The sequence below is a fragment of the Felis catus genome, chromosome B4 (assembly GCF_018350175.1).
Source record: "Felis catus isolate Fca126 chromosome B4, F.catus_Fca126_mat1.0, whole genome shotgun sequence".
Taxonomy (NCBI): Eukaryota; Metazoa; Chordata; class Mammalia; order Carnivora; family Felidae; genus Felis; species Felis catus.
Window position 1 is genome coordinate 132,622,690 of NC_058374.1, and position 25,961 is coordinate 132,648,650.

The window sequence follows — 25,961 nt, forward strand, 5'->3', positions numbered from 1 at the left end:
GAGCCGTGAAATCGCGACCAGAGCAGAAGGCGGATGCTTAACCGGCTGAGCCACCCTGGAGCACCTCGGCTGTGTTCCTTCTGAATTAATTCCACGTCTCTTCCAGGACCTCCTCCGGCCTTCCCCACCCTGGGTGTCCCCTCCCCACAGCCAACCCCAGCCTACGATGCAAAGGACCCGGTTCCCTTGCACAGATACTCACGCTGGAGAAAACCATCTCTCATCACTGCCAGTGACAGGCACGGGGCTGGGACCTGTGGTCCGCCTGTCAGGGGCTGCTGCAGGACCCAGACCTGCAGGGTGGGCCGAATGGCTCTTACCCACCCCCCAGACGGGGGCCTCCCTCAGAGTGGCAGACCCCCATGTGTATGCACCCGTGCGTGAGTGTGTGCGTGAGTGTGTGCCTGAACTTCCCAGAGCGAGAGGAACACAGAACAAGCTGTCCGTAAATCCTGCCGATGCGGGAAGGGTTAACCGTCACGCCCGATGCCAACAGACAGAACGCCGGTGGATTCATTCATTTGGTTTTGTTTGTGGTTATTTTTTTTTTTTTACAACTTTAAATACGGAATATAAATAAATTTACATTTAAAAAATAAAAGGAAAGCCCCCAAAAATATAATCACCAACTTTACAAACTGAAGAGAGCAGATTTTGGAGGGGGGGGGTAAGGGGGAAAGTGCAGTGGGGTGGAGGGGAGGGAGGTGGGAGCTCAGACCCCACCCCAGGGACCCCTGGGGATCTTTTCCCTTTTCTCCCCCACTCCCAGCCCGTGAGCTGGTTTCCTGGGAGGAGCCACCACGGGCGGATCTCAAAAGAATCTACTCTGGGGGGTAGCGTGCCCGGGGAGAGCGAGGGCTGCCCCCTCCCTTGGAGATTCTCTCTTGGGTTTTTCACGCCCGCCTGGAAGGGGAACTGCTTGAGCTGAGGACTCAGGAAAATAGAGGCCAGCTGGACAACGCGTGGCCTCCCCACCCAACGTGGGCTCACTCTCCTGTCCAACTACCCCAAGCCATTGGCTGGGTCGGGACACAGCCAGTCCACATGGAACCTTCATGTCGATTAGGAACAGGATCCCTTTGCTCAAGACATTTTAGCTCCATCTGCCAGAAAACTGTCCTAACAAATACACCAGCGGGCCATGTTCTACGGCATGAACAATGACCCCTGCACGCGGTGCCCTTGCACAGTGCACACCCTGCACGAACCTACACGGCAGTCTCGGCCGGGCTGGGATACGAAGCGCAGGCCCCCTGCTGCCCTGACCCCTGGTCTTCGGCCTAATGGAGCAGTGAGTGGGGTTATTTACGGTCTCAGCACGGGGTCCAAGGAGTCCCTCGGTGGAGCGGACTGAAGGCCGGGACAAGAGGAAGACGCAGGGTGGAGGTAGAGAGATGAAACAGAGGAGGTGAAGGCAGGGGAGTGGAAGGAGGCAGTGAGCGCCCAGATCACCATCCATGGTGGCTCCAGAGCAAACTTCATCTCTAACCCATCTGACGGGGCACTTGGCTGCCGGGTACTCGGGCCACGCCCACCCAGAGGAGTCCACATCTTCGAAGATTTCATATATAGAAAACGAAAGGAAGCCACTATAAGCAGAGGTGACCGGGGAGAAAGAAGTGACTGGGCCTGGGCGCCGTGGGAGGATTTCTCTCCAGTCTACGGTCCAACGCGTGGTCCCAGCCACAGGAGGACGAGGCACCCTGGCCTGCCTGGGGGTGCTCCCTTCAGAGCGGGCCAGGGGTCCTGGGACCGGGCGGGCCACGTGCAGGGTTTCAGGCCAGTCCACGGCGCTCAGGTGTGACCCGGGCCAGGAGCTGGGGAAGGGAAGCTCCTCCGGTCCCCGAACGGCGATCCCATGGGTCTCTCTTACACTTCTATGCCACGTTCTCGGGGTCAGCGGAGGAAGACAGCAGTGGAGTTCAGGTCCTTCGTGTCCTTCTCGAGCTCCCGGGCAAGGCGCTGGAGGCCAATGAGGGGACCCGCTGGTGGGTGGACAGGCGCGTGGGAGGGGGGGAAGCACCATTGGCCGTCCGAATCAGGCATCGAGACAGACGGACGAGGGGAACAATATTATCACTCCAAGGACCCCATGGGGGCGATACAGCAAATACCGTATTAAATAACCCTGTAGGCCAACCAGAGGGAGACAGGGGGTCAGAGACAGCCTGGGGGCTCCGGCCCATACTCACGCGCCTCCCTTGCCAGGGGCAGGGAGCTGAGGCTGACCAGCCATCCCTGGTTTCCAGCAGCGCTCAGGCTGGGGGAGTTGAAGTTTAGACTTCCCGTTCTCTTAGGGCATGTAGGGACACAGCTGGGCTGGGGTCCCCAAAGACCTTCACCCACCTGCCCCATGAGAAAAGTCAGCCGAACTTGGGCGGAGGGGATCCAGGCTTAGAGCTCAGATTTTTGTATGGGGAAATACCTCTCTGCAGCCCAAGCCACAGGCCAGGGGAGAAGAAACCCCGGGGGCCTGGACCTCGGGTTCCCCGCCTGGCCTCACCTGCCCGCACGCTCCTGCAGATGCCCCTAGGCTCCGAGGGTCTCCTTCAGTGCCTTCTTGTCATGCGTGTGCTTGAACTTCTGGTGCTTCCCCTTGGGGGGCCGGCGGACTCGCACCGTCCGAATGGTCACCCGAGTCTGGGGTGTCCTGGCTGCTCGAGAGAAAGAAAGGGCTTGTCAGCAGGTGGACAGCCTCTGGAGGGAGCCATCTTAGCAGATGAGGAAACTGAGGCAGAGAGACCGGGATTTGAACGTAGGAGTCTGCCTCTGGACTCCATGCTTTCCACCACTGGCCTACGGATCACAGCGCTTGTGAGCCTGGGTCAAGGTTAGCACTTAGGTCTCTTCCTCCTGAGCCCTTAGGTCGACATCCGGGAAGTGAAAGCTTTCTCCGCCAAGCTCAAGGCCCGTTTCTTCCTGGGGGCCTTCCCCAGCGATCCCAGCTCTTTGGGGCCGACACCGACCTCCCACCTCACAGACACAGCCCGCCCTGAAGCGGTCAGCCCATCTCAGCAAACAGGCAATGTAAGGATACAGGCAGGTGTCAGATGCCCCTTGGGGGAGGACATCTAGAAGGGCCATTAAAGGGCCCAGAGTCTGGGCTCCAAGGATGGGGTCATCGGCACAGGACGCGGGGCTGGGCAAAGCCTGAACAAGCGTGAGGTCGTCACGCAGCTCGCGAGTGACAGAGGAGAGTCTCGAGCCCAGGGGGTCTGACACCGGCCACCACACGGCCACACCACCACACCATAGCCAAGCCGCGGACAGCTGCCAGCGGTACAGTCGCATGGGGCCAAGTTGCTGAAACTGACATGACAAGACTTTAGGTCATCTATAGATTAGTCATCGGAACAGGCCTTCCAAAATCTGGTTTGGAAAGTCGCAGGAAGCAAAAGGCACGTAAAAGAACCACACTCCAAACACAAAGAAGAATATGAAGTTTCCCGAATAGGAACCACGCTACGTCTTTTGGCGATTCCGTGTTACGTGATATTCCATGTTGTTCCGTGTTAATCGTAGCGATCATTTACAGCAGGTCAGTTTGAAGCTGGCAAATTATTAGTCTTCTCAGGGCGTCCGTGCCTTAGCTCGGCTCTCAGAACAGGACAAAGAGGCTAAGAGACAGCCCTGCCTTCAGGGGGCTTGTCAGATGTCTGTCCTCCAACAATAGTAAGTTACTGAAGATCAACACGTGATTTTTTTTGAATGCTCATCTAATCCTATTAACTAAAAAATTCTTGATCCTTACTGCAAACGTGCGAGGAAGAAAAGGCAGCAGGACAGTCTAAGGAACCCAGAACTAGACAAGACCTGACTTTGTCACTGTGCAACCTTCATTAAGTCCCTTACCCTCTCTGTGTTCCAGCAACCCCTTTAATAAGACTGAAGGACTGACTTAGAAAGTCATCTCTCTGGACTCTTCTGGCTCTCAAAGTTTTGAATTCTTTAACCAAAAGAAAATGATAAGGCAGGTAAGAGCGAGCGACTGGTGTCAGAGTGAGAGAAAAGCCCAGAACAGAACTTGAGGATACCTTGATCCAGCTCTCCCCCTGCCCGGGACTGGCTGTGTGACCTTGGGCAAGACCTCAGCCTCTCTGAGCCTCAGGCACCTCTTCTGCACAATGTGGACCAGGTATTTGGATCAGATCTTTTTTTTTGGTCCTTTTTGACTCAAGTCAAACTATGCCCCTGAAATTGTGAATTCACGAAATCGAAAGAGAGGAACACAGCTCCGGTTCCAAACATCCATCAGATGCCTGAACCCCATCTGTCACTTCACTGCTGCAGGATGGCCCAGTCTCTACCCACACATCTTCAACAACAGAAACTCCCTACCGCACAAGGCATGCGATTCCATCTTGGCCCCCTGACTGATCAACGGCTTTTGGCATATAGAGTTCAAATCCCTCTCCAGGGGCTTTTCCCCCACTGGTCCTGATCCCCACTGAGGGCCATAAGGAATTAGTTTGACTTCTCACCCCCAGGACAAGTTGTCAAGTATCTGAAGATGATGTGCATGGAATCTTCTCTTACGTGCTCCTTCGACAAAGTAAGGGGCTGTGGTAGCAGGACAGGGATGGGGGCTGCCCTGGACAAAGCAGTCAGGGTAGACCTCTAGGAGGAGGTGACTTCTGAGCTGAGACCCAAACGAAGAGGCTTGTGAAGAGTTGAGAGAAGTGAGTCTCGGAGGGAAAGTGGCATGTGCAAAGGCCCTGAGGCGGAAACACATCTGGCCACGCAAAGAGGTCAGGTTGGCTGGGGGGGCATAAGTGAGGGGGAATGGTTGGCAACCAGGCTGGAAGGCCAACCGGGGGCTAATATCCTCACGTAAAGCTTCGGATGAATTTAAGCAGGGGTATGCCTGCTCCAACTCCCCCCCCCCCCCCCCCACCGGCAGCGGCCACAGGAGAAGCGAGCTGCCCAGCTGAGCCGTTCAGAGGCAGACCCCGGACCAGCGCTTACCTCGCTGCTCTTGGGAGCTCCCCGGGCTTCGGGTCACGGGTCGTGCAGCCACCACCGTCTCACACTTGCACGCCAGGTGGTCCTCCAGGGTCACCGTGGCCTTCTTAAAGACTGGCCTCTTCCGCACAATCTCGATTTTTCTCACCTGGAGGACAGAACCATCGAAGTGCCTCTGGGAGGCTACGCGGGCAGGGGCCGAGGGAGGCCGCCTGCCTGCTCTTCCCTCCCCAGTGTCCCCCCGCAGGGATCTTTCCTCGAAAGCGGGGCGTGGAGAGAGGCAGGGCAGACACTCTGGCCCAAACAATAGCAGGACCTTGCCCTCTACCCTTCTTGTAGCTTTTCCATCAAAACAAGCCCTCCCGACCTGGCCTCCAGCTTTGGCTGCAGCCCCCTTGGAGCTCCCAGAGAGGGAGAAAGGCATTTCCGGGTTGAGCGTAGGGCCTGCGGTGTCCCCATTCCCGGAGCGCCAGCCAAGGTCAGGGGCTATGGCAGAGGCGGGAGATGGTTGTCTGGAAGGAAGTGGGGGGGAGGCTTTATCCAGGAGGGAGGCGGGCAGGGGGAGGTCAGCTGTCAGGTGTCCATCCATAGAGCTGGAAGCAGTGGGGACAGGAGATACCGTGACAGTGGGTGGTGCGGTAGAGAGTGACACTTGTGATCTCGGGCACGGGGCCCAGGCCTGGGATGGATGGTGGGCAGGGGGAAAGGCCACAGCTGACCTCAGGGAGGGGAGTATGGTGACACAGGTGGAGCCTTTGGCAAGAGTGGGGCTCGCCAGCCAGTGCCGAGCCCTGGATGTGCAGCTCGGCCCAGCCCGAGTCGGTGTGCAGGCGAGGCAGACCCGAAGGGCACAGAAACCTCTCCGCGTGAATCAGAAGACCGCCGAGGCTTCTCTGGCCCTGCCTTGCCCAGCGTGAGACCCGGAGCTCCCCCGGGCAGCCTCTACTCTAGAATTTGCCTTGAGTCAAAGTGCACACCCGATCTTTCTAGAAAGGAGGCAGGGTTCAGCATTCTGACTCTGCTAGGGGCTGCCCCAGCTCTTGCAACGTCTGTTGCCCGGAGGGCCTCTGCCCCCCCTCCTCATGAAGGGCACGGCAAGGAGCCTCAACAGGTCTGGAGGAAAACTGAGCAGCCCAGAACATTCTGAGTGCCCAACAAATGCTTGTAGACCTGTCTCTTCCGGGGACCTCTTGGGATTTCATCCTTGCAAAAGAGGCAGCACCCTTCACTAAATGTCCTATGCCTGGCCCTGCCTGGGGGTCCGCCTGTGGCTTTTGGTTACAGCGGCCTGGGTGGCCTCGAGGACTCACAAGTGGCCTCAGAGCACCTGCCCAGAGAGCGGCCTGCAGGTGGCCCTCTCTGGATGGAGCCCGGGGGCCCGCCAGGAATGCCTCTCCGCCCATACGGAGCGAGCGATGAGCCCCCGAGGGCAGCCCCCGCCTACTGCCCGGGCCGGCGAGTGGGCCGGGCAGGGGTGGGGGTGGGGGTAGGGTGGGAGTGGGGTGCGGGCCCCCCCGCGCACCTGGACAAGCCGCAGCTGCACCTGGGTGGGACGGCACTGCACGTTGCGGTTGTTACAGCAGCCGGAGCAGCGCTGCACCTCCACGCAGGGCGGCCACACCAGGAAGTTGGCGTTGGTGCGGTCTATGAGGCGCCGGGACACCTCGAACACCTCCGTGCGTGTCTTGCACTCGGCGATCATGGCTGGCTCGGCGACCGTCGGGGAACCTGAAGGGAGAGGGGGCCTCAGTCAGGAAGGTGGGCCTGCCCAGAGCCCCCACTCAGCGGCCAAGCCCAGTGGGGGCACTGCTGTCCCCCAGAAATGGCAGGCTAGGGGCGCCTGGGGGGCTCAGTCGGTCAGGCGTCCGACTTCGGCTCGGGTCACGAACTCACAGCTCATGAGTTCGAGCCCCGCGTCGGGCTCTGTGCTGACAGCTCGGAGCCTGGAGCCTGTCTCAGATGCTGTGTCTCCCTCTCTCTCTGCCCCTCCCCTGCTCACGCTCTGTCTCTCAAAAATAAAACATTAAGAAAATTAAAAAAAAAAGGGGGGGTGGGCTGATCCCCACTTCCTTCAACCCCAGGGACAGTTTTCGTGTCCTGGCTATGATCAGCCGTGGGACTTGGACAGGCTGCTGACGGGCCCTCAGCCTCTACACCCCAAGAACCGCCTTAAGGACCCAGTGAGATCTTTCAGAGAGTGCCGGCCTGTCGTAAATGTCGGCGTCCTTCCACCAGCCCTCGGTTTCATTCGGCTATTTCACAGGTTTATGGGCTTGCCCGACTCCTGGATCCTACTCACTTATTATTTTGTAACCGCTCTTATGTTGCCATTTGACACTGTAATCTATTCTTAAATCCTTGCTTCTTTCAACGCCTGTTCCCTCATCTACGTGTGACACGGGATGACAGAGCCTATACTGCACCTGCAGATCTAAGGGCTAACGTGAGTGGCCTAGAGCAAGCGTCCCGTCGACGCCGGGGCTCTGTCTTCGTTTTCATATAGAGACGCTGCCCAAATTCAGAGGGAGGAGTGGAACTCAGGCCACCGACTCTTATCTGGAGGTCCCCGAGCCACTGTCTACAGTGTTGTGGGGACTACAGGTGGGCAGAGAGGAGGAAGGGCTTACAGCACGCACTGGCCTCCCCAGGGAAGGCTCCCACGGGACCCGGGCGGGGCCCAAGCTTTGCCAGCTGACCCAGGAGGCAGCCCTAAGCCGCGGAAGGGACACGCAGCCCGCCAGGATGGCACCGGGTCCACAGGAGAAGAGCAGCTGGGATCCCAGCCCTAGTTGTTGCTAGCTGTGCGACTTCGGCCACGTCTACCCCTCTCTGGGCCGCAGTTTCTAACTGGACAAGATGGGGTTAATGATAGCTGTCTCTCGGGTTGAAGAAATGCGTTTAAAACCACTATATTGGGGCACCTGGGTGGCTCAGTCGGTTGAGTGTCCGACTTCGGCTCAGGTCATGATCTCACAGTCTGTGAGTTCGAGCCCCGCATCGGGCTCTGTGCTGATGGCTCAGAGCCTGGAGCCTGCTTCCGATTCTGCGTCTCCCTCTCTCTCTGCCCCTTCCCTGCTCATGCTCTGTCTCTCTCTGTCTCAAAAATAAATAAAAAACATTAAAAAAAACCAAAACACTATATTTAGGAAACCGTGTGTGTTGGGGGACGGGGCGTGAGGACTCAACTCCTCGATATAGTGTCCTGAAGGACAGTTGTACTCTCTTACAGTTTAAGTCAGTCCTAAGTGCCGGACGAACGGGCGGCCCAGAGCCGTGGGCGGGCCGCCCGCCCCACGTCTCCTTCTCTGGCTCCCACTGTCGAGAAACCACCATTCTTACCTGCAGCCTCACCTAGGCTCCTTCTCCCTCGGGATAAGCTCTCCAGCTCGCCTCCAGAATGGGATCGAGTCGAATTCAGGTCCAACTCGGCTCTGTCTTCGTCTGCAAGGCAAGGCAAGGCACAGTCGGAATGCACCCTGATAAGCGCTGGCCGGTCCGTGGGTGGGGTGGGGGCTCCCCTGGGGGCTCCGGGGTAGGCGGGAAGGTGGCCCCTTACCCGTCACTGGTACCCAACTCGAGACAACAGACTCCCTTTCCAGCTCCCTGTAAACCCGAGGGTCCTGGCTCTGGAAAGGGGCTCTCCAGGAAGCCCGGGGTGGCCGTGGGGCTCAGGAGGGGGGTGAGGCCCTGACTGCATCCCTGGCGGGCCTTCAGCCCCACTCTGGGCTCTTCGGCCACATTTTTGGACAGAACCCATGTCAGTGGAGTTAAAAATAGCCCTTCCCTTTCGCTACTGTAAGCGAACCCTCCTCAGCCTCCAGGGCAGGGCAAGGACCCAGAGCTCGGAAGGCCAGTTTCCAATGCCCCTCCGCCCAGCGTTCCCATAGGAAGTGCTGAATGGAGAAATTCCCAGAATCCCCGGGGGGACCAGCTTGCCCTGGACACAGCCCCTCTGGAGCCCCGGACAATGGCCCAGCTGAGCAGGAGAGAGGGAGGAGGGAGAGGAGCGGGGGTGAGGGCTGAAGGCAGAGAGGGGTGGGGAGCCAGCCTGCCGGGATGGGGGTGCCCGTACCCCGTGCCCTTCCCAGCCTGGGTTTTGCTCCGGCTCCCAGGGTCTCGCTCACTGTGTTTGCCTCTCCCCTCTAACCTTTGGCCCCGGGTCCGCCCTACGGTCTGTTTATTCCTCAGGTGACAGTCTGAGGGGTCAGCCCTACGGGTCCGTTTACTCCTCAGGGGACAGTCTACAAACTACAGCCTGGGGCGCCCTCCTCTCGGTGTCATAGCTGCTCCCTCTCTCTCGAGGCAACCAACACCACTGTGGGAGGTGAGGGCCAGACAGGAGGACTTTGAGCTCAACACCGAATCCTGGGCAGACCCTTCTAGCTCTCTGACGGCTGAAGAGTCAGCACAGAAACCGAGGGGTGTCGGGGACAAGCTCCCGCCCCCTCCACGCAGCCCCTGGTCGCTCCTGCTGTCTCCCCTTCCTCCCGGCCCCGCCAACGCCAACGCCAAGGCTCGTGTGCCCTTCCGTGTGGGCTCCCGGGGGTTCCTGTCTGGAGGAGACCCTCCTACAAATCCTACAGCCGGTGCATTTCCATCCGGCCTACTGCTCCCGCGCGTCAGCGCGTCTGTCTGTCCCTCTCGCTCCCTTCCTTTCTCCCTGCCATCTCTGGAATGTCCCTGGTGGAGAGGAGATGGGGGGAAAGATGTGCTTTGTGGCAAGGTTAAGTTGATTAGGAAAAAATAGCCACATGGTTGCCTCGAAACAGGCCCGCTATTGAAAACCTCCGTCTCCAATCCCGACCCCCACCCGGGGTGTGTAGGGGCTGAACGAGGGTGGGGGCCAAGGGCCTTGGAAAGAAACCGCAGAAAGGCTAAATTTGGAAGTTGCCCCATTGTGTTGGCCAGGGCTGGCCAGTCGGGCATGGGGTGGGGGATGTGGGAGACGTCGGGTGGGGGGCCGAGTGAACAATAGGTGGGCCCAGCTGGGGCCCCCTCCCGCCTGCCTCGCCAGCCCCCGGCACAGGCGGGTTTGAAAGGGCCCGGGAATGCTTTTGAGAGGGAGCCAGGGGCCCAACGGGGAGAGGAAACAAAGACAGGAAATGCTGTCCCCCGTAGATAGGAGTCTGGGCAAGGATTACAAAGTGACAAAGAGACAAAACCCTAGAGGGAAGGAGAGCTGGGGGTGCAGGGGGGGCGCTGACCGGGGCTCCAGGGAACAGGCCAGAGGTTAGAATAGAATGGAATTTGCTCTGAAGACAGCGTTTATAAATACATTCCTGACCCAGCCCGCCAGCCCGGCCACGTGTGTGCCACCCAGCACGTGCCCACTCGCTGAGGGCACTCTCGGGCGAGGGCAGGGTTGCCCGCTGGTCTGGGCCAGGTGTCCCCAGGAGACCTTACAGACCGGGCCCCCGGCCAGAGGGGCAGGGAGATGGCTCCTTCAACACCACCCTTCCTGGCCGAGGCCACACCTGGATACACGTTCGGCGTGTGCCCCAGGCACCGTCTCCCCGCCCCCCTCCTCCTGGCATCCGACCCTGTGCGCCAAGCCAAGGCAGAGCCACATGTGGGTGCTTCTCCCGCCCCGCCCCACGTCCCGAGTCCCAACCCATCCACCTACTCAGCCCTGCCCTGGACAGGTGTGGCCACGCCCTCCCTGGGCTGCCACAGGCCTCTAGTTACCTGGAAGTCAAGGCAGACAGGACGCCCCATGCCCTGCCCCTCGCGGCTCCCCCAGGATTCAGTGGGGGCCCAGAGCACCGAACAAGGATTCAATTTACCTACGGAGTCTCCGTGTAGCAGGCGCTGGAGGTCATCGAAGGAGCGGATTGAGTGGTCACTCAGCATCTTGTAGAGTTCCTCGGGAATGGGGTCCCCCTGCCAGGGAGACACCATGGGGCCAAGTGAGCCAGGAGTGAGGGCTTTCCAGCCACGGCCCTCCTGCCCGCCACACACACACACACACACACACACACACACACACGCACCCTCCTATGGAAAACTCCCACAAGGCCTCTCGGCCCTGGGCAGGCGGACGGCCAGGATGGGGGCGCGGGCAGGGGGCGGATTCCAAGCCTGACACCCGGAAGCACAAAGGTCTAGGGGCCGGGACCTGCTGAAGCCTCTAAGAGCCAGGTCAGAAGCTCACCCCACACCCCCAGACACGAAGCCCAGCTTGCTCTAACTTAGATCGGACTACGTACACATCTGTTTCCCGCATCACAACCCCTGGAGACTCTTTGCCTCCACACGTGACAGCCAATGACAGCCAGCAGTTGTCGGACGAGATCTAATTTACTTCCATTTTACAGATGAGAAAACAGAGTCGTAACAGCCAATCGGCAGCAGCACCTGCATTCAAACCCAAGGCTTTCTGACGGAAGGACCTGTACTCCGGCCTCCTGGGTCCCTGAGGTATTTCTAAATGCTTGCAGAGTTGGACAGTCTCAGGAGGCCACAGGTACTAATATCTCTATTTAGTCTCTTGCTCACAAGAGGAGAGGAGGGAATCCTCAGTTAGAGACGGGAAACCTGAAAGCTAACCCATGCCCCATGCCCAACCAAACCCTATTTTTAGAGCCCCTCTGGCCTGTTACCAAAAACACTTGAAACTTAATAAGTGCTTTAACAGGCCCCACTCGGAGCCGGGCTTCCTCCAGGGAAACCACAGGCCCCACAACAACATGAGAGCAGCCTGATAGGAAGGTCACGGCCATGTCCCTCATGGTCCACGAGGGGCTGAGGGAGACCTGAGGGGCTGGTGCGGCAGGACTTGAGAAGGAGTGCACAATCTGGACGCCCAGTGCCTTGGGGCAAGGGAGGTGTATGAATGAGACGCTGCTTTGTGTACAAACTCACACCCGTGGAGAAACACACACACACACACACACACACACACACACACACACGTGCACACACAGACACAGGAAGGCATGGTCTTGTAGAAGGAGCCCTGGAGGGGGCGCTGGCAGACTTGACTTACTGAGGTTCAACAACTCTGTGCCTCAGTTTCCCTGGATAAGGAAGCAGGAACTTCTGCACTAGTCAGTTCTTGGAACGTTCCAAGGACTGGAGTCCTCACTGGCTTTGCACAGGCCAAGTCCCTGCCCGACAGGGGGGAGGAGGTCATCTACCCCATGGCCAGCCCCCGGGGGCTCTCCCCACAAGCTCTGTTACAAGCTTTGTGATGGATCAGTTTCTGGCTCCCCCAAAGCTCTGTTTCCTCATCAGTTAGCATGATGTCTGGGAACAGCTCGGCCAGGGGTTCTGCCATGCCCATCCAGCTCTGGCCACCCAAGTCGGCCTTGGAGCCACAAGACGCAGGGTGGAGGGTGGATATGACTGCTTCTAAAACGAATTCCTTGACGGGGCACCTGGCGGCTCAGTCCGTTGAGCTTCCGACTTCAGCTCAGGTCATGATCTCACGGTTCGTGGGTTCGAGTCCCGCGTCAGGTTCTGTGCTGACAGCTCAGAGCCTGGAGGCTGCTTCCAATTCCGTGTCTCCCTCTCTCTCCGCCCCTCCCCCGCTCACGATCTGCCTCTCTGTCTCTCAAAAATGAATACATGTTAAAAAAGGATTTTTTAAATGAATTCCTTGAAACCCCTGAGCTCAGCTTTTTCATGTGAGTGTGGCACTTATAATCCTGCCTGGCGTCTAGGGCTGTTGGGAGGTTCAAAGAGAAGAAAGGTTGGGGGCCTCGAGTAAGCTTGGCCGGGAGCTGGGGTCTTTCCTTCAGGGTCCGCGACTCTGAAGCTGGGGCTGCATATGTGAGGGGGGAAAGGGACATCTTACGTGCCTCCCCTACCTCCGCCACGCTCTGCCTCCTCCGACTCCCAGAGGGAGACCCTGGGTGTCTCCAAATGTGGACACAGCGCCCTCCCCGCAGTACGGAAGGCAGGTGGCGGGTCCCCACTTAAGAGGGAGGCAGACTACGTCCCCTGAGGGGATTATCAAATGCAGAGAGCTAGATGCTACCCTTGTACCCTACAAACTGCCCCATGACCTCAGGCTGGTCACTGCCCCTCTCCGGTCCTGGCTCTCGTCTGTGAACCAAGGGGTTGAAGACATTTGACTCCGTCCTAATTCTGCCTGGGGTGGCAAGAGAAGAAAGCTGAGGGTGGGGGTGCCCAGCCAGGTCTCCAAGCTGTCTGTGCAGTAACGATGCAATTAACCTCCCAGGAGGGGGGCCCGAGCACCCCAAGTGCCATGCCGCATTCCTGCCAAGAACTCCCTGCCCACTGGAGAGCCTGCACGAAGGACTCTCTCCTTCTCCCTGGGGTTCTCTCCTGTATGATTCTCCCTCCTCCTCCCCCAGGAAGACCGCCTGGGATATTTGCCCCCACCCCCTAAGCAAATTGCCTCCTGAAGAAAGAGTCCACTTTATTCTAAGCAGAGAGGCCATCCCTGCACCTGTTTCCAGTAATCTGGCCACTAGATGCCCAGAACCCGCTAAGGGCCCCCTGGATTTGAGAATAATAACACAGCTTTTATTAAGTGCTGACATGAGCCAGGCACTGAGCGGAAATGCTGTGCTAACCACCACTGCTAAGCGGCTGGCCCTGTTGTGATCCCCATCTTCCAGATGAGGAAGCTAAAGGCTTCGAGAAATGCAGTCAGGGGCGACAGGTCTATACGCAGTGGCAGAGCCGCGCCCCTCCCTCCTCCAGCCCACCACGGAGCTTTCTGGCATCAGATGTCGCAGAGCAGCGGTTGGTTCTCAACCAGGGGCTAGAGGGTCCTCAGGAGACACTGGCCGTGGCTGAGGCACTTTCGGTGGTCACCCCTAGAGGGGCACCACTGGCCTCTGGCAGGTGGTGGCCAGGGATGTTGCTGAACATCCTACGACGCACAGGACGGCCTTCCGCAAGACAGAATTATCTGGCCCGAGATGTCAACAACTCTGTAGTACAGAAAAGAGCAGGGACTTCAGCTGCCCAGGAGACCTGGCCTCTTGGCATTAAGCCTTTTAACAACCTGAAACCTGATAAAGCTTCTGTAGCTTTTAAATGGGGCTAAAATAAGACGCGACTGGTGTCACCGGGAGGCGGAGTCGCACCTAGCCGAGCAGCCAGCAAATAACGGGTACTTAATGAAACGTCGCTGTGGCCAGTTCCGTCCTTCAGTGCGGCTCCTGTGAGGGCGACAGCGAGCAGCCCACACACGCCCAGGGCCAGCAATGCAGGGCATTTTTGAGGATGACAATTGGTGGGTGGAGAGCCGCCCTGCCAGGGGCGAAGCGTATGGCTTCGCATTATCCCCTGTGCTGGGCCCACAGGAAATGGCCCCCAGGCCCCCACTGGCACTGCCTGGGGCCTCGTGAGCTGGCGGGTCCCTTCCGGGGCCGGGGGTGGGGAAATTCAGCCTGTGGTCAGCTCCAGGATGAGACGCCCCGGGGGAGACTCGCAGGGGCACCTGCTTGGGGTCAGAGGCTCTGCTCGGCGGGGGAGGGCGAGCCACCGGGAGCCCCGTTTTCCTGGGCACAGGTTCTAAAAGCCTGTTTAGGCGGGCAGGGAGGGAAAAGAGGCATGGCATACGGATGAGGCTGCCCAGATCCCAGGCCTGGGGTTCCTGACAGGGCAAGGGCGTGGTGAGAAGCCGCTGGGGCACAGCCAAGGCAAAGAGCCTCCTCCCCGCCCCACCCCACCCCCAACACCAGCTGCAGGAGGGCACGAGCTAGCGTGAGGCCAGGTGACTTACCTGCTCCCAACCAGGCTGGCAGATCAAAGGGGCTTGGACCCCACCCTCCCCCAGGGCCGCAGCTGCACACACAGAGACGCAGGCTGCGCTCCACTCGGCTGAGGGAGAGGACACTGGCACAGCCCAAGCAACCAGGGGCGTTGTCTGGGTCTGGCGCAGAGAGAAGCCGACAAGGCCTCGGAGCGCCCGCCTGCCTGACAGTCTCGGGCCTGATTTAGATTCCATGCCAAAGCCAAGCCCTTTGAAGAAGCCTTTTCTGGGCAGACCACAGAAGCCATTTAGAACCAGACTTCCCCACCTAGCATTTCCCTTCTCTATTGCTCCTGGGACCCTCCCACCCCTCCTGAAGGTCAGCCCGGCCCCACACTGGAGCAGAAAAACTGTCAGGGCTTCCAGAAGGGTCAGGGCAGCAATTACAACCCCTGGAGCCCGTGGCAGCCACTGCCTCTGGGGCAGGAATCTGCGATTTCCAGAGACGCTAGTTAATTCTGCTGCTCCTGGGGAACCGTGAACGAAACCAACCTTCGCGTGTTTGGGGGCGCCCGAAACCGAGGCCCAGCTCAAGATACACGGGATCTCTGCAGTCTGATTTTCCTTCTGTTTCTTCCTCTGGCCTATCCAATCTTGGCAGTCCAAGTCCCAAGAAGAGAAAAGAAAGACAAGCCTCTCTCTCAAGATTGGGGGCGGGGGGGCGCTCCAATGAGGATGCCTGCGGGAGGGCAGAGTAGCCGGTGCTGCCCTGGGGGCCAGGACTCAATGAGGGCACGTTTATAAAGCACTTAGCAAGTGCTAAACACATGTCTGGTCCTTCCTCCTCACCGCTCCCCCACTCCCCCCCCCCACCCACTGTCCTTCCCACAAATATTTATAGATTATCCACCTTGGACCAGGCACCGTTCCAAGAATGGGAGACAGTGGTGACTGAGACAAACCCTCTAGTGGAGTTTAGACTAGTGAGGAAAACAGATAATAACGGACTCAACCAGAAAACGAAATAGCTGTCCTAGAAAGGGCATTGGGGGGGGGGGGTGGGGAGGAGTGGGGGGCAATGGGCAAGTGAGAGAAGACTGAGAAGGATCTAGGAAGCCCCCGGCAAACACGTCTTTACCACTCTCGCCACTCCCCGCATCAACCTCCCGCCCATACAAGCACCCCATTCGAGGGTGTGCACCAGAGCCTGGAAATTCAGCTTGGTCCTAAACCCGCAGACGCTTCTAGGGCTGGGAGATGCCAGCAAATCGGTCTCCGGGCACCTAAGGCCATTAGCAAACCAGGAAGGAGCTGGGTGGTAAAGGGCTGCCAGGCCCCTTCCCTCCTTCCGGGCAGAAGGGTGCTAAGGCATCACATGACAGCGGAGTGACCCTCCCGGAAGCCAGATCAGCTGATGGGAGATGGGACCTCCTAGGCCTCCGCAGACCCTCTGCCAGGCCCTGCATCAGAGCGCCCACCCCTCCTCCCCAGCTGCCCAGGCCTCTACCTGAGGCTCAGGCCCCGGACAAGGCCAGCCCCAAGGCCACCTCCACCAGCCAGCTCTCTCGGAGCCTCCCGTCCCCGACTGGCCCTCAAGTGGATGGGTTTTCCCTTTAGGGCTCCTCCCCCAGAGCCTCCTGAGGCCGACCGGGGCTCAGCAGGAACGAACGTGCTTCGGAAACTGCAAAGCACCACACAATTGTGGGTTCCCGAGGGAGCGCGTGTCCCAGGACGCTGGGAGTCAAGTGAGGAGAAAGGCACCAGCTTCCGTGCCATAGGGTCCCCCCAAACACACTCACCCACGGAGTTGGGGAAAAGGAGGAGGAAGTGCCGAACGAAGCTGGAAATGGCGAGGGCAGGCCCCGGGAAAGCCTCATCCAGCTGTCACCCGGCGTCTCTAGAGCCCGCGGGGATCAGCAAAGACACAACAGCCAGGGGGGAGCCCCCTCGGCGGCTCAGGGTCCTCCAGTCTTGGAGGTTCAAGGAAGGGCTTATTTGAAGAGAGAAATGCTCCAGACATCAGAGCGCCCCCCCCTCCCCCGTTGCGTCAACACCATTTTCTGCCACCTGGGGGGTGGTTAAAAAAAAAAAAAAAATCCGCCGAGGGATAATGCTTGAGGGGCGTCAAGCTGACCCGAGCAGGCAAAAAACAGTGGGTGCTATGGAGCCCGGACCTGCTGGGAGGGTCCCTGTTTCCCCTCCCTGTCAGTGCCCAGCAAGGAAATGGGGTCACCACCGAGGTGATGAGGTTCCAGGGCCCACGGTAGGCCCACCTGTTGCACGGGGGGTGGGAACCTGCTGCTGGGCGTCTAGGGGCCTTGCGTGCCCGTGTGCGTGCGTGGGTGGGCGCGCACGTGTGTTCAGGCCGCGTGTTCGGGGGCCGTGCGTACGTGTGTGTGCGGTGCGCGCGCGTGTGCCCCGCGTGTGCACGGGCGTGGCGGCGGCGGCGGGCGCGCGACCCGGCCGCGGTAGTGCGTGCCCGTCGCTCTGCGCGCCCGCCCGCCCGCCGGAGCGCAGCATCGCCTCCGGCCAAGAGTGTGCATGCGTGGGGTGAGTGAGCGAGTCCGGGGGCCGGGCGGGGTGGGCTGCGGAGAGCAGCGGCGGGGGCGCCGCCGTTCCCAGGACGCCCTGGCACCGGGCCCAGCCCCCCAGGCCCCGCGGCGAGGCGAGGCGAGGCGGCAGCTGGGGCCGGCCGGCGCCCCCCTCCCCAACAGCTGGCCGCGGCCCGGGGGGCTGCGGAGAGGAGGGGAGGGGGCGTCGGGAGGGGCCTGCAGGCTGCCGGGCCGAGAGCCCCGCGGCCTCCCTCCGGGTGCGGACCGCGGGGGGTTGGCCGCGGAAGGGCGGGGCCCCAGGGCGGGCGGCCGGCGGCCCTCGAGGAGCCCCGAGAACAAAAGGAGACGGCGACGGCTCCTCTGTGGTCAAAACAACCTGCGCTGGCGGCGGCCCAAGGTCTGGCCGCGGCCTCGGAGCCCTTCACCTTAACCCCTTCGCCGCCGCCGCCTCCTTCCTGCGCCTCGCTGGACGCCCGGCGGGGTGGGGGGGGGGGGGCGGCCCTCCTCGCGAGCGGGCGAGGTGCGAGCTCCCGGCCGCGCGGAGGCGGGACGGGACCCAGGCACGCCGCGCTCCCGGCCGCGCTCTCCTCCCCTCCACCTCGCGCTTCCTCCCTGCCCCGCCCCCTTTCCCACCTGGATTCCGGGTGGACTTGCCAACTCACTGCTACGTGAGGCTGGGAGGGGTGGGGGGGGTGGGGGTTACAGATCCGACCTAATAGCTCCCGCAGACGTTTTTACACCCCACCTGCCTTGCGGCTACGCTTTCACAGGCGCGCTCCGCACCCTGCAAGCGGGGGAGAGAGGCGCTTGCCCTCGCAGGGCGCGGGCGCAGGTTTGGCGGGGCCTGGGGCACACACCCGCCCCGAGGGCTGGATTCCTTAAAAGCCTCTACTCCTCCCCCAGTTCCCGAGTGCCCGAAACCTCTGTCTCTCGGCACCCCCCGCGCCCAAGGCGCCAGCTGCTGCTGGACTCCGCTCCGGGGCGGGCAAGCCCTGCGCTGGCCCGAGGGCGCCCGTCCCGACCGGGAGCCGGAGCCAGGGTGGGGAGGCAACCGCCCGCGCAAGGTTGGCGTGGCTGCCACCGGTGCGCGAGCTCGCACCTCCCGTGCAAGCCGGGTCCTGGACGGAACCTAGGCTGGAACCGAAGTGGGCTCGGGAGAACGCGCTGGCCTCTGCACCCTCGGCACCACCCCCACTCTCTCTCCCTTCAGGTTCCTGAGGGGTGGGGGACAGGGCCACACACACGCTCCCCCGACGCTAAAAGGGCCGGAGATCTGGGATCGCCCATGGGAAAGCAAGCCACCCCCGCCCCCTCCCCTCAGAGCCTGGCACCTCCCGCACCTCGCGTCCCAGCCCTCGGAGGTCACCTAGCGCCCGGCGCTAGGCCCGTGGGCTGCGAGGGTCCAAAGTTCCCTGCAGGGAGGGGAGGGGGCGGCCAGGGGGTGAGGGTGGGCGTAATGGATGAAGCGAACCAGCCCCCGCCGCCGTCGCAACTCACCTCGGCGCTGACCAGACGCAGGTAGCAGCAGAGAGACAGGAAGAGCGCCCAGCAGCGATTCATGCCGACTCCGGGCCCGGCCCCGCGGGGCCCCGGACGCGTGGACCGAGCGCGCCGCCCCCGCGGCCAGGGTGGGGGGCGGGGGCTGGGGAAGGAGGTGGGCTCGGCTCGGGTCTGCGGCGATCAGGCGCTCAGGCCGCTGCAGCCGCCGCCGCGGCTCACCCGCATGGCCCCCGGGCGCCGCCGCCCCCGGCCCCGGCTCCGTCGTTGGGGGGCTGGGGAGGGCCTGGGCGCGGGACCAGGGTCCGCGGCCGCTACCTGGGCGGATCCCGAGCCCGAGCGAGCATCCACGGCCGGGGGTCTGCGTCGCGAACCAGCCGAGGCGTCTAGCCGTGTGGGGGCGCCCAGGGGACTCCAACCTCCAAGAGGAAAAAGAACACGGCAGCCGATGGTTCGTCTTCACTCGCCGGCTATAGGCGTTTTCCTCTGCCCGCTGGCTTAGCTTTTTTGCAACATTTTCTAGAAAGGCCCCCGAAGTCGGAAAGTGCAGAGCCGGGCACCTCAAGGCCAAAGTCTCCCCCCAAAAACTTTTTCCAAAGTTGGCTTTGCAGCGGCGGCCCGAGTACCCGGGCAGGGAGAGGTGCAAACTCCCGCCCGGGCCGGGTGGGGGGGGCCGGAGCGTGTGCGCCTTGGCGCGGGGCCCGGGCGGCGGGCACGGCTGCTCCGCGCTCGCGGCGTGCCCGCTGCGCGCAGTGCCGGGCGCGGCAGACAGGTGGACGCGGCGCGAGTCCGTCGGTCCGTCTGTCTGCGCGCTCGCCGCTCTGGGCGTCCTCTGCGGGCTGTGAGCTGCGGCTGCTCCGGCTTCTCTTTGCAGCGAGGCTGGAGGGTGGGCCCTTTTTTCCCCCCCTTTTTGCGCGTGTGTGTATGCGTGTGTGCGCAAAATATCGCAATCTCGGAAATGAAAGATGGGCGCTGGCGGCCAGAGGGGAGCCCTCAGGGAGGCAGCGGGGGAGGCTGCGGGCGCGCGGGGAGACAGGCGGGCTGCTCCCGGCGGCAGGAGGAGAAGTTGCCACCCTTTCAGCTGTTCCGGCCTTTATAAAGGAGAAGGGAGAGTGCTAGAGGTGGGTGGAGACTGCCTTTCCTCTTCTGGCCGAGAGTCAGCACCGGGAAGAGGGGGGGGAGCTCCGGGAGGGCCTGAGGCGGGGGCGGGGCGCTCAGGGGTCTCTGAGAGCTCCGCAGCCCCTCCGGCCGGGAGCCCGGCCCTGGCGAAGGGAGAACTAGGGGCGACTGAGCGCCCCGCCCCTTAGCACAGTGACCGTGGCCTGATTTCTAGCCCACGTGGTTGGGGAGTCGTCTGCAGGGCCGCCGCCAGGACTCCAGACCCGCAGCCCCAAGGACGGCATTTGCATCCCGGCACAGGCATAGGGGGCGAAGGACTCCGGCTCTGCAGCTCGGTTCGCATCCCGCCCTGGCGCTGAGTAGCTGGGTCACCTTGGGCAAGTCACTTCCTCTCGGTGCTCTTCCATCTAGTCTCCAAGCGGGGTAGGGTTATTGCGAGGACTTCATGCCCGAGAGGCCAAAAGGCACCCAGCCCCAAGCCAGCCGCACCAACCCCACAGCCGGCACCATTCAGCTGAAAGCTGGGCCCGTGTCTCCGCCTCCTAGCTGGTTGCCTGGCACACAACGGGCGCTGCCAGCATTGGCTGGATTTGAATTTGTTGAACTGCAAAGTCACACAAATCCCCACAACCCTGCCGCATCCTTGCAGGGCGGCCATCACGGCTCCTGCAGCCACCCTCCTGTTTACTCCGCCCTCGGCCCCCAGGTTTGGGGACCCGGGGGGGGGGGGGGGGGGGGGGGGGCGGGGCACCCACGCCAGCATTCACACGGTTAACGCCTTCCGCCCCCAGCTCCTCCGAGAGCTGCCTGCCGTGTCCCTGCCTTCAGCAGTCACACGGTCACAGTCACAGAGTCACACGCGCGCACGCCAAGCCCCGCACCCACCACGGGACCCGCAGGCTCGCTGCATCGCCCGGCCCCTGGCTCTAGGACACCTTTATCCGGTCCCCTTGCAGTGTCCCCGTCGCCTGCCCTTTGGACCCCACACATCCCTTTGGGATGCCAGCCTGCTCCTCGCACCTCGGACACGGAGACAGGCACCCCGCTGTCTCTTCAGAAGCCATCTTCTTGGACCTAAGCGAGGGTGGCGCAGAGGAGGGAGGACTTCCCAGACGGGCCTCTTTACAGACAGCCACAAGCACCCACCCTCTGCCCGGTACCACCTAGGCAGCAGTAGCCGAGAGGTAGGCTGCGGGCAGGTCACCTTGGTTCAAATCCCAGTGCGGCCCCTTGCTGGCCAAGTGTCCCTGGGAAGCTTCACCTCTCGCTACCGTGGTTGCCTCCGCTATAAACTGGAAATAAATCTCTAATTGGAGGGAGAGGAGGATTTCAAGGAGGCATGGGGAAATTTTAGTGGCAATAGGAATGTTTGTCAGCTTTGCTGGTAATGATGAGTTTACGGGGATATACGCATGTCAGAACTGATACGTGCAGAGTTTATTGTACCTCGATACGGTTGCAGAATTTTTAACTACCTCATACAGTGGTCTGGAGGCTCCGATGAGATAATCCATCTGGAAGGACTGAGCACGACGCCTGGCACATGGAGTGCCTCGTTCCTTCAACACAGATTTTTGACTGTTCCCTGGTAGCCGGGCGCTGTTCCAGGCATGGGGGGGGGGGGGACAGCGCAATGCTAACGCGGGCTTCTGGCCTGGAGGAGTCCCGATCCAGAAGATCATAGAAGTCCCGATCCAGAAGATCATAGAAGATCTGTCTGATCATCCAGACAGATGCATAAACAGATAAATTAGGAGACAGGGTGACAAGGGAGATTGGGGGATGGGGTGCGAAGATAATCCCAGAACACAAAACGGGAAGCCTAAAGACTTAGAGATAAAACCACGGGGCCGCTAGGTGATGTTGCCCTTGATCTTCTGTATCCTTGTCTATAAAAGAGGTGAGAATAGCTACCGTTATTATTGAGGTGACTGTGTAGCAGGCAGTGTTCTTACGCTGCACGTAGCGTCTCAGTGCTCCCGCGAGGGATGTTACTCCTCTCTTACAAATGGGGAGGTTGAAGCCCAGAGACGTTAAGCAGTTTGTTCAAGGTCACACAGCCGGTAAGCGACAGAGCCTGGACCTAAACCCACGTGTTCCAGCTGCAGAGCCCTCACGCCTAAGCCACCATGCTGTGCTGCCTCCTGGCAGGTGACGGCTGACGATGATAATCATGACACATCTTACACAGGGCTGTTGTGAACACCAAACGCGTTAATATACGTACAAGGGCTTTGCCGGCTGACGGGGCTGTGCCCATAGGAGTTCTGACTGACACACGAAGGGCCGTAGGGGCACAAAGGAGGGAGCGCCCAGCTCAGCCTCAGGGAAGGGATGCAAAGCGGGCTGGCTCCTGGGAGCAGCATCACTGAGCGCCTACTGTATGCCAGCCCTGTGTGGAAATGTAATAAAGGAGACCCGGAGCTGGCACTCTGGGACCTCCCAGGCTCTCGAGTGAGATGGACATACTCGGGACAATCCAGGTGTCTTTGTGCACTGTTAGAAGTGGCAGGACAGGACAGGATAGCAGAGGCCGCAGGGACCACATGGCACCTGGTCTGAATGCCAGGTACCCTTTCCTGTACCTTCTCCTTGCAGCCGCCATGACCGCGTGGGCGTCTTTCCACACAAGCGGTTCTCTAAAGAACACCTCCTCCTCTTCCTCCTATGAGACTCCACTTAGCACCTCCTCCAGGAAGCCCCCTGGGCTTGGTGCTGGCTTTCGGCTCCCACAGCACGTGCCCCGTGGTATTGTCACGGCCCGTTTATCGATCTAGCACTAGAGACTGAGATCCAGGTGAACGAGGACCTCATTCCAGCTCCCACAATACAGCAGTTGCTCAATAAATGTCTGCCAAAGGAATGGATCAGTGAGTAAAAATCTTGCCTCTTTCTTCCTCTTGAGTCCTGGCCTTTTGGTGCAAAGATGCCAGGCCCTGCCTGAGGGGTGGAAAGAGTTGGGGAGGGGGCTTGTAAGATGAGCCCCTAAGCCCGAATGCACAGACCTGGGAAGATCCCAGCCCATCTTTGGCACTGGGGCCCTGAGGAATCAGGCTTTCCGGGAGGTCTGGGAGCTGGTCATGTGGGCAGAGGGCCACACCCCGTAACTCTCACCGCCCCCCCCCCCCACACACCCCCTTGAAATGTCTGAGCCGAGCAGAAAATCTCAGCTAATTGCTGAGGGGTCTGCCCAAGGCCAGGGCTTTTTAGACTGTGTGTCTAGAGCAATCTAAGTTATCCTCCATCGAAAGCATCTCATACTCTGGGAGCAGGGGCCCAGGGCCAAGGAAGGAGCTGGCTTCCTTCCCGGGGACAGACTTGGGCCCTCAAGTGCAGAGTGGGCATCCCCGTTCTCCCGAGAGAGCCCTGGAGGACCTGTGCCAGGCCAGTTTGCTTTCCCAGCTTGATGGTGGGGCGAGTCAGGCTCCAAACTGGGCACAGTCCAAGGCCAAGCCACAAATGGCCTAAGGCCCCAGCCCCAGGCCGTATGATGGCAGAGTACACGATCTACCCCCACACCATGTAGCTGTAGTCAGCTCCCCCAGACCCCCTCCCTGTCCTGCCCTTGGCCTGCTGCCACCCCCACCCTCACCCGGGGAAGGGAGGTACGTTGGTGCTCATTTTATGGGTGAGGAAACTGAGGCTTGCAGGGGACAAGGGACTCGCCTTCCCATCAAAGATTGCCTGGGTTCCTACCCTGCTGTAACCATTTCCTAGCCCGTGACCTTGAACGAGTTACTTCACCTTTCTGAGCCTCCGTTTCCTCATCTGTAAGATGTGGATACCAATAGCGATTACCTCCTGGAGTTAACACATCCTCAGTGTTGAAAGCATGGAGTGAGCACTGCACGCACGTTGGTTAGTTACCCGGATGATCATTGTTAATACGCCAAGCCTCAGGCGCATGCGCACGCACACACCCACCTGTGAGCTCCAGAGACAGGGCTAGGAGAGGAGCCCAGGGCTGGGACGGCTGTGGGCACGGCACGTGGAGGGGAGGAGGTCCTCACACAGGGCCCCGGCCACTTCTGTTGGAGACCCCCACACACTGGTGAGCCTCTGGCCACTGTGGCTGCACCCGGGGAGGCAAGAGAGACCCAGGAAGGCAGACAGACAGACAGACAGACCCCCCAGGCCTAGGGCAGCCTGGAGGATCCCTGCACACTGCCTCTGCCGCCTTGGGCCTCGTGTCCTGTATACAAAGGCAAGGGAAGCTCGGTGTTTGTTTTCCTGGGGCTGAGTGATGCATTTTTAGCTCCTCTAGTCTCCAGACGAGGAAGAGGATGTTTGGACGGGGCAGCTCAGATCTACCTGTCCTGGAAGCTGGCTGGAAATGGAGCAAAGCCCCCTCCCCCCGAAACGGGCTGGGAGGTGACCCCACCCGGGATCTGGGACTGGTCGGCTTTCCCCAGAGAAGGTTCGTCCTTACCGCACCCTTTGCTGCCCACATGCTGGGCCTCGGGTAACCGTGAACCTCCCTTACAGAGCATCCGCCCTGGGCCAAGCGCTCCGCCTGAGCTAACTGCAACGAGGAAAATGTAGCAAGTGTCAGCAACGGAACAAAGCCACTGCCTGGAGGGCTGGTGCTCTTCTCGGGTAGGGCACTGAGGCTCAGAGAGGGATAGCAGCTTGCCCGGCGTCACACAGCAAGGAAGCAGCCGTGCCGGGATTTGAATCCAGAGCTGTGATGCCGAAGCCCACGCTTTTGCCGTCTCCCCGTTACGTGATGCCTCCCTGCGTGGCCTGGATGAGAGCTGCCCAGCGCTTCGGGTCGCCCTCCTTGCAGAAAATTAAACAGATGAAGTGAGCTACGTGGAGGAAGCCGGCAGGGCTGGAGGCGGTGGGCCCGGAGGACCCACAGATGGGAGGATGTGTACCAGATCTGGGTTAGCCAGCCCTTTCCAAGTCGGGATGTCCTTGCCGCTGTGTTCCAAAGATTTGACTGGAGTAGGGCAGGGGGGGAGAGGGGCAGGCACGTAGCGGGCAGTGCCCCTCGATGGGGGTACCACAGCACACAGATCCCCCCCCCACCCCCCGGCCGGTTTCCGGAGGAAGGTATTTGTAACTGCAGGAAACACGACGGGCCTGTCCAAAGGATGGGAAGCTAATCACGGTGTAAGAGTCACAGATTTGTCCTCGTTATTCCCAAGAGAAAATGAGCCCAGGCCTGGAGGTGCATTCAACCAGTCAAGCCTCACAACGTGCCTACGAGAGAGGAGCTGTTTCACCCCCATTTTACAGATGGAAAAACCAAGGCCCAGAACAGCTTTGCGTGGTCGTGGATGAGTGAGGGCGGAGGTGGAGTTTGAACCTGGGCAGACATGACACGCAGCCGCCCAGTTCATCTGGGCCCTGCCCTCACTCACCTACAGATTTTGGCCTCGCGCCACCCCCATCTGGGCAGGGCCCTCTGGTGGGCGCCGGGCCGGACCCCTGGCTGTAGGAGCCTCCTCGCTCTGTCACTCACCGTGGCAGGCTGACGCTGGGCAGGGGAGGCCGCTAGAAAGGAGACACAATTGGCAGGTTATGGATGGTCGTTGCCCCCCGCCCTTCCTTCAGCTTGCCACCCGAGTCCCCATCTCCTCCCACCGCCGTTAGACAGCCCTCTTTTGGGACAAAGTCTGACACGGCATCAGTGTTCAAGACCATGCCGCTGCAGTACACGCCAAGGGTGCTCAGAGGGGACATCTGAGGCTCAGGGACATCACGTGACCCGCCCGAGATCACACAGTGAGTCAGGGACAGAAATGAGGGATGGTTCTGCCAACTCCAGGGACTCCTGGCCCGCTTCTGCTTGGGGGCTGGGGGCCGGAGGAAGGACCCCAGGGCAGTGACCACGGAAGTGTGTGCGGTGGGAAAGGAAGGGAAGCGGGTGGGTATGAGAGAAGGGTCTGGGCGAGGCTGGGGTTCACAGAGATGGCTAATTTTTACCCCAGGCCACACCTTTACTTGTGATGTTCCCCCTCCGTGTGCGCCCTTCCCTCTCCTCTCCAACCACATCTCACCCACTCTCTCTTTTTTTTAGTTTACTTATTTATTTTGAGAGAGAGAGAGAGAGCGAGAGAGCGAGAGAGCACTTGCACAAGTAGGGGAGGGGCAGAGAGAGAGAGGGAGGGACAGAATCCCAGGCAGACTCTGCCCTGACAGCACAGAGCCCGATG

General features: G+C 60.6%; 2 protein-coding genes across 9 annotated transcripts; one reads left to right on the top strand and one right to left on the bottom strand.

The window, feature by feature from the left end:
- Window positions 1-512: 512 nt before the first annotated feature.
- PDGFB (platelet derived growth factor subunit B) lies at window positions 513-19,738 on the bottom strand. 5 transcript variants are annotated; one of them, XM_003989270.6, is made up of 7 exons: window positions 18,682-19,738; window positions 10,746-10,842; window positions 8,314-8,403; window positions 6,485-6,690; window positions 4,966-5,110; window positions 2,504-2,654; window positions 513-2,128 (listed from the first exon to the last, which is right to left on the bottom strand). In XM_003989270.6, the coding sequence occupies exons 1-6, from the start codon at window positions 18,742-18,744 to the stop codon at window positions 2,530-2,532; spliced, it is 726 nt and encodes a 241-aa protein (XP_003989319.1). In that variant the 5' UTR covers window positions 18,745-19,738; the 3' UTR covers window positions 513-2,128; window positions 2,504-2,529. The 5 variants fall into 5 exon arrangements, with proteins under 5 accessions (XP_003989319.1, XP_006934112.1, XP_044918321.1 ...); XM_006934050.5 differs by having other exon boundaries at window positions 8,302-8,403; window positions 18,682-19,735; XM_045062386.1 differs by lacking the exon at window positions 18,682-19,738 and adding an exon at window positions 16,432-16,568.
- LOC109501804 lies at window positions 16,743-22,667 on the top strand. Of its 4 annotated transcripts, XM_023257716.2 has the most exons (4): window positions 16,743-17,182; window positions 20,015-20,135; window positions 20,757-20,984; window positions 22,399-22,667. In XM_023257716.2, the coding sequence occupies exons 1-4, from the start codon at window positions 16,743-16,745 to the stop codon at window positions 22,405-22,407; spliced, it is 798 nt and encodes a 265-aa protein (XP_023113484.2). In that variant the 3' UTR covers window positions 22,408-22,667. The 4 variants fall into 4 exon arrangements, 2 of the variants coding, with proteins under 2 accessions (XP_023113484.2, XP_023113483.2); XM_023257715.2 differs by having other exon boundaries at window positions 20,757-22,667; XR_002160102.3 differs by lacking the exon at window positions 16,743-17,182 and adding an exon at window positions 19,684-19,802 and having other exon boundaries at window positions 20,015-22,667.
- Window positions 22,668-25,961: the final 3,294 nt, after the last annotated feature.

Bases quoted from the DNA above. Each gene is read 5' to 3' on its own strand.
- PDGFB (XM_045062385.1), bottom strand. From the start codon at position 16,509: ATGAGGCTTTCCCGGGGCCTGCCCTCGCCATTTCCAGCTTCGTTCGGC. The intron at 8,404-10,745 runs GTAAATTGAATC...CTTGCCTTGCAG, and splicing joins GCTACACGGAGACTCCGTAG to ACGAAGACAGAGCCGAGTTG. The intron at 5,111-6,484 runs GTGCGCGGGGGG...TCTGTCCTCCAG, and splicing joins TGCAGCTGCGGCTTGTCCAG to GTGAGAAAAATCGAGATTGT.
- LOC109501804 (XM_023257715.2), top strand. From the start codon at position 16,743: ATGCTTGAGGGGCGTCAAGCTGACCCGAGCAGGCAAAAAACAGTGGGT. The intron at 17,183-20,014 runs GTGAGTGAGCGA...CCTGATTTCTAG, and splicing joins CAAGAGTGTGCATGCGTGGG to CCCACGTGGTTGGGGAGTCG. The intron at 20,136-20,756 runs GTTCGCATCCCG...GTCCCCTTGCAG, and splicing joins GACTCCGGCTCTGCAGCTCG to TGTCCCCGTCGCCTGCCCTT.